General features: G+C 38.8%; 1 protein-coding gene across 1 annotated transcript in view; it reads left to right on the forward strand.

Moving 5' to 3' along the window:
- ofcc1 (orofacial cleft 1 candidate 1) overlaps window positions 1–6,985 on the forward strand; it is a 102,797-nt gene extending 95,812 nt beyond the window's left edge. Inside the window, exons 23-24 of the mRNA XM_020615304.1 lie at window positions 6,120–6,258; window positions 6,402–6,985. Of these exons, the coding sequence (XP_020470960.1) occupies window positions 6,120–6,258; window positions 6,402–6,475 (213 nt within the window). The 3' untranslated portion in view covers window positions 6,476–6,985. The remainder of the gene's footprint in view (window positions 1–6,119; window positions 6,259–6,401) is intronic.
- The last annotated feature ends 401 nt before the right edge of the window (window positions 6,986–7,386 follow it).

Consider the following 7,386-nt stretch of genomic DNA (forward strand, 5'->3'; position numbering starts at 1 on the left):
AAGAGAGGGCAAGAGAAGGAGCAGCGTGTATCTGCAGGAGAGAATGAGGACGTGTCTGTGACAGTGCGCAGACAAAGGATTATAAGCCTGAGGCGGGAAGCTTGAGTTTCCAGCTCGGCTTTATACTAACTCGCTCCAAACACAGAGATCCTGCTGTCAAAGTGTGAATATATGTGGCACATAAGCAGAGAAGAAAAGAGAGCGAATGGAAGATCTATATGAGTGAAAACAAAAGTTTACAATGAGCAAAGCAACTCAGTCAAAAACTAGAAAACAAAATATAAAATCGCAATAAAAACCTACTAAGCATCCAACATTAACATGCAACATGTAATGGAATTTGGTCTTTCTTGATAATTGCACTTGCAAGCGACCAGATGTGTGTTTGTCCATTGTTTCCACTGCATATCACTGAGCTGATCCATGGCTGGCAGAAGCGTGCGGTCCCGTTTATCCTAGCTTGTCAGCTGGGTTGGGCCTTGCACCTCTGGTGGGTCCTCAGTGTGTGAAGCGAGTCTGGAGAGCCATTGATTCCAAGGAATTGATTACCACCTTTTTCTTTTGAAACTGCTTGGCTTGCAGTTTAAAAAAAAATTACCTGTTACAGCAGCTAATTAGCAGATGAACAAGACAGTTTCACCTTGCAATGAAAACCAAGGCCAGTGGTAAAGGAAGAAACTGCGTTCTTTGTCCTGCAGAGAGAGAGAGAATTTAGTCTGGCCACATGTTTTATTGAAAAGATGACAACATGAGACAGTGCTACTGTACCAACTGGTACTAATACTACCGAGTCTGTGGGTAGAGTTCAGACAGGAAGCTGATAAGTACAGGATTGTGGCCCACCTGGCGGCCCATGAAGAACAACATTGCATTAAAACCATAAACACAGAGAGAGCATTTACGCCAAGGCCATGTTCCTCTAAATCTATTATTTTAATAAAAGAAAAAGAAGCTTTAATTTTCACTTGCATCTGGATCTGTATTAGAAGTCAATCATGCAGATGTTTTAAGACCAACAAAATCTTCAAAATATTTGTACAAGGATGATTTTTTTTTTTTTAAGAAATTATGCAGGATGCTTGTGATGACTGCACATGTAATTTAAATAGAACATAATTTGGCAGTTAATTGAAGTCAATAGGTAATATCAAATATTTTTGGAGTTACCCATATATACGTTCAAAAAGTGGCAAAATCTAGATGGTCACCAGTCATTAAAATTTATAAAGAAAGTCTATTTCCTTTCTTTCTTTCTTTTTTGTTTTTCTTTTTGGCCCCTTTCTACTTGAAGTTTGCATTTTGAGATAAATGAAGTGAATATAAGTAAAGGGAGGGCAGATGGATGTGCATACGCACTCCCTCCTCTCTCTCTAAGGAGAGTGTGAAGGGGCAGGAGAGACAAAAACCTGGATGCAGTAGCTAGTTCCTTATTCTTGAATTAGTGAAATAAGAAGACAGCAGTACAGCTCTGTGGTCTGAAAGGGTGAATAACTGACAGATTTTTATTTAGTTTTTAAAAATTTCTCCTTGGGCAAAACCTAATTAGATTGTGGGTTTTTTTATTGAAAATGATTCAATGATTACTTTGTAAATCTTTGTAAACAAAACTCATCTTTTTTCTCTCTTTTCAGAATATAACATTTACTGTTTGCATGCTATTCTATAAATCCTAGTGCATAATCCTGTGTTATCATTTATGATTATGCAGGTCAGAAACAGGCTGATTCACAGGTTGTCACCTAATTAAAAGTACTGTTTTGTGACAAACTTCTGCAGTAACAAGAATTAATGTCCTTCCTCAATCATTCTGTCAGTTCCCAAGCATAACCTGGATCATCCCACCAGAATTAATATTTTGAAGTTTGAACGTCAGAGGAGTGAGGATGGAAGGAGTTACATGCGCTAACAATTAGCTCTGAGGCTTTATTGCGTTCTAATGGTTCTCCGTCATAATTTGAGTGATGGTGAGCTTATGTGAGTAAACAGACAGCATGATGTATTTATTACTGGTGTCACACTGTCTGTGTGCGTATTTGTGTGTGTGTATATCCTCTAGACCTGTGCATAGCAGATGAGACATCTGGGGAGTGTTGTATATAGCCAAACAGCATGCGCACATTGACGCAGATATACACACAAACAAAGATCTTCGCTCCCTACAAAAAGATGCAGATGTCCACTTATGTACATTGAGCACACGTATAGCCACACACACACAACCTTAGCTTACTGAGAGAAACAATACATTCCTGACATTTCTACTGTGAGAAATCATTCTACCTGGTGACTGACCCTTCTTTAAACTGCTAAGGCGGTTTCATAGAGGCTACCGTAAGTGAAAGATAGGTGTTACTGTCCTAGGGAAACACACAACACATACATAGTCTGTCTCTCTGTTGCTCTCTTTTCTCACACACTGTGTCCCTTGGGTGTTGCTGTCTGTTCCTTGCAACTTAACAAGCAGAGGCCTCCAGTAGCAAGAGATGCCGATGGCATTCCCTTTCACCGACTGGTAGTGGGGAGCGATAACACCAATGCTCAGCGTCACCGGGAGAGCACTATGCCATTCCCATTCGCCTCGCAGCACAGACCCCCACTTTACATATTCAAAACTAATCCTCCCCTGAATATATAAAACTGGTTTTATGTATAGAGCAAGATCCAGGAATCACTGAGGGGCATTCCCAGCACTCGGAAGAACACTTGAGCTGATTTTATTAGTGCTTTATATAATTCTGACAGCGATATACACACTGTGACAGGGTGCTGTGTACAAACTGGCCCTCAGATGTAAGGTGACAGCTCCTTGGAGAGAAATAACAGCTGCGCGGGCACTCCTACAAAAATTAAATAGATAAAAAATATAGAATGAGATATAGAAAAGGGCTTTACTGTGGTTTGCTGTGACCACAGTAATGCAGAGAAGTTCGCTTCTCTTCTTAGATTTATTACATTTTAAAACAATTTTATGAGGTTTCCAGTATAGTCCTATTACTTTATTCACTTATCCAAATAATAGCATGTTTTATGGTTATGTAGTTACACTGTTATGTTGGTAGACTAGGTACAGTACTACTTTATGTAGCATGGATCCTGTTTAAGCAATAAAAAACTAATGTAATTTGCTATTCTTTCAGTCAGATATGCTACTGTAACATATATTTGATATTGTCACACAGGCTATATTGTACTATACCAATGTGTCATAACTTTCACATTAGTTTTACATGCCAGAATAGGCCATGTACAGTGCACAGCAGACAATAATATTTTGTTTTTTGTTTTGTTTTTGTTTTTTTGCTCATTGTCCTTAATAATAGTATTATCTAAATGATATTTTTCATGGTGATGACAGTTGCAGAAATATTTAATTTAATTTGACTGTAACATAACTGCATTCTCTGTACCAGTTAGCTAATAGACTAATCCTGCTACTTAAGAAGTCTGTTTCCATTTACCGAGGAAATATTGACGAATGGCTCATTTCCTTTGAAGAGCTCTGTTTTTGCAGGCAGTGTCCTGGATACCAGTGCCCCTGAGGACTCGCTCCTCCCTTAGACTAACATGACCACAGCTCGAGGGGCCAGCGGTTTTGCATAATACCCTAAAATTACATCCAAAATTTGTCTAAATGAACACCTTAAAAAGCAAGTGCCCTGAGCTATAGACACTGCAAGGAACAGAATGTCAAGGTGTGTCCTGTTTGATTTACTGAAGACTGAGACACTGAGCAAGAGTCATGAGAAATTAAATATTTCTGCTGTTTATTCAGCCATTACTGAACTAACTATGTTGACTGAAAGTATTGTTTTTCTGTGTTGCATCATTAGCAAGAAGTAGGAATGGAGTAAAACTGAAGTTGTGGGTGTGTTGTAAAAAATATAATGAAGTCTTTATTGACTTGCATGCTGAACTCTGTTTAAAGAAGTTAATATTAATGATACATTATATGCCCTCATTCAGTCTGTTGCCCAAGGCAGATGTCTGTAACACTGGACTATGTTGAAGGAATCTTCTAGCTGAATCAAAACAATACAAAAAGTTAAACCTACATTCCCATCAGTGTGCTCCAATAAAAAGACATTAAAGGTAGAGTGAGGTGTAGCTTTTCAAAGACTCATTACCTATGAACAGATGTTCCCCAGCTGCCAGCTCACAAAAGCCACTGCTGACAACAACTGTTAGGGCTGAAATTATGCAGGGAAATGAATCTATATAAGCTGGGACCTTCAGAGAGGGCCTCATAACCACTCTGTCTGAAGAAACAAGATGGCTGATGAAGAAATGAATGCAAGAAAAGTCATTATCTTCCCTCCTAAAACCACAGTGGGTTTATGTCCCCCTGTGTCGTTTTTTCTCCCAGGCTAGCATTTGAGTGTCGATGGACTTATAAAAAGATAGGACAAGCCAACTGTGCTCCTTTTGTCTCCTTGCCTCCATATGGGAAGCAGCAGCATATGCAAGAACTGGCTCAGCTTCTGTAAAACTTCCATTAAAGATGCACAACTAAGGCTCTGCCAGCTTGAATATTACCTTTCTCTGCAAATTATTTATGGCTCGGAAAAAACGCTGATGATGAGCATCTCCAGCGACTTGTACAAATAAAAACACTTTTCTCTGCAACTTCAGCAGTGCTTTTTTTTTCTTTTTTGGTATGCACTCAACTTGTTCATAGAAACAAAAGCTATGCAGTTTATTCACAGAGCAAGTTTTTAAGTCCTTTAAATTTAATTACCTCTGCACAGATGAATGTTTTATATTGTGCATGGTTTGTATAATTATATTACCCTTTTTATAATAACAGCGACAGCCGATGATGATAGGAATACTAAAGATACTGGAGATGATTCCAGTGAAATGAGAAGCAGAGAGATACAAAGGTGGAAAGGGCACCAAAGACTGCTCTAATAAGAGACGTGTCATCATCATGATCATGAACAAAGACCCTCTGTCTTGGCTCGCCATGACTCAGCCCACTGTCCATCTGCACATGATGATGACTCCTTGCTGGACCAATATTAACCTGATTTAGCATGCAGAGAATATGAAGAAGGTAACCTTTCCAAAACACCTTGCAGCAACATTAATTGACAAACCGCATCAATTCTCCCTCCTACCCCTCTTTTGTAATTACTCTGCCGCACGTTTGATTGCTACGCCGGAGCTGAGGAACCATGCTTCATTTGCTGTGAGGTCATTGGCAGCCCTCAGAAATGTGAATATGATTTATGCAGAAAGTGAGTGTACTGTGTATGTGGTGTCTCTGTGCGTACTGTCTGTTTTTTATGATATGTGTTGAGCCACATGAGACAGAGAGAGGGTGAGAGAGAGAGGTCCTCATATAACCAGTGTCCTTGGTTATATGTTGCAGGAGGAGATTAATGCCTCCCTGGCAGCCATAGCTCCGTAGCAGGAGGACTTCTCCAAAGTACACTGCGTGTAATTATCTGGCAAATTTATACTAGTTTTAGATAAAGAAGCACTCTTTGGAACATTTTTTCAAGTTTGCTCAATTGCTGTTTTATCTGTGTAATTTACAACTTTAGAAAAGTGCCAGTCTACATGTTGGACATAACTACTTGATGCTGTTATGAAATACAGTGTAAGCTGAAGATGTGCAGAAAAAAATGCAGAAGTCCTTTTGATTTAACTTCTAAGTTATCAGTCATAATTGACTGTATATCGCTCAATTTAATTTTTATATATTTAAAGTAATATTTTGTTGCAGTTGTTGTTGTTTGTAGAAAAATGGACAGTTTATTGTGTTATCATTTCAGTTGTATTTTAGGCAAACCCAGAATTGTGAGAGCTGTTTAAGAGCTGTGAGATAATGTGTCATATAAATCCTCCATTTTTTCTTTTCCTCAAAGTTTATTCTAGGATAGAGCTACAGACCATATGACAATGCTACTCACAGGCCTGGTGGAAAATAACAGTTCCCTTGCCGCTCTCAGTCACTCTTATCCAAGTTCAACCTGTAGTATGAGAGACTTGTGACCTACCCCTGGGGTTTCATGGCATGTGTGACTTTATTATTTTTGTATTGCTAATTTATTGGTAAGTGTCTGTTCATGTTAAGTGTTACTGACTGTAGCATGGCTGGGCTTTTTTTTCTGAAGGTGATTGGCAACATAGAGGGGGTGAACAACACTGCCAGGATGATGCCCTGCCCAGGCTGGGGATCTGCCAGTCAAAGAGAGGACAAGGAAGGTGCAAGTGCTCAGCATAAGCTACGGAAGCGAAAGAAACTCTTTGGGCGTGAGTGTCAAATGATCACCTTGTATATGTTGTTTTTTTATGTTTGAAAGTGCACATGGTCTTCTTACTTGTGCACACCTTCCCTGCCTGCTGTTTGCTTAAACAGAAGTGACACAGTTTCACCAGGCGTTTCATTCCCTTAGGGTCCCATCGTGTTGAACCATTAGGAGGGAGTGGGTGTGGCTCCAGTTTTGCACTGCAGGACCTCAACCAGTGACTGAAAAAGTAGAGAAGGATAGTTGAACCATTATGTAAGTCATATGTGTCTTACAGGTTAAGTTGTTTCCCCAAACCATTTCTCGACTCTGTCATTAATACTTCTAATTTAGTACTGTTACATTTCGTGTTATAAAAACACACTTGATGTATTATTAGTATTTAAATTGAATGCTTCCTTCTGTTTTGTTTGCTGCCTTTATCCTGGAATGGCATTCCTCTTGCAAAAGGAGGAGCGCAGGGCAATGATTCTTCTATTGTATATATCATTAGGATTTACTGGGAGAGATCATAAGTTAAGTCATAGCTTCATATACGTTGATCATTATACAGTAAATTGTGTCCGTAAAGTAGAAAGGGCATAGTAATAATGTGGATTAAATTGAAAAACTATTTCAAGTTAATCCTATTTATATTAATTTGTGTAATATATAGTGTTTCTTTGTTCCACCTTCTTGTGCTTATGTCTGGCCAGACAAGTATAAATGTTCTCCTTTTCTGTCTTTGTGAGTCAGTCATTTCAGAACTGCATGTTTCTTGTAGTACTTTTTAGGAGCTGTACCACTTAATCACAAAAATAAAATGCTTAATATGGTCAAAGGGATAAATGTTGGGAGCCAAAGGTTGACTCATGCAGAATAACAAGAACCACAGACAATGCTATAAATGTGATTGTTATCCCTAATCAATACCAATAGAATATATGACAAGCTATTTGCAACCTGATAATAATGTTCAGCAACGCTTCTGATGAATGCAGGTTGTTACGTGTTCAGAGGTGCCTCAACACAATGAAAGATGAAGATTCTAAAAGTCACTAATCAGAACACCAGTGATAAAATATCCGTATTGGCCTCACATTAAGCAGGATAATATTCAGGCCAGCTTGATTTGTACTGAGTATGTGTCTGC

The sequence above is a fragment of the Monopterus albus genome, unplaced genomic scaffold, assembly GCF_001952655.1.
Source record: "Monopterus albus unplaced genomic scaffold, M_albus_1.0 scaffold162.1, whole genome shotgun sequence".
Taxonomy (NCBI): Eukaryota; Metazoa; Chordata; class Actinopteri; order Synbranchiformes; family Synbranchidae; genus Monopterus; species Monopterus albus.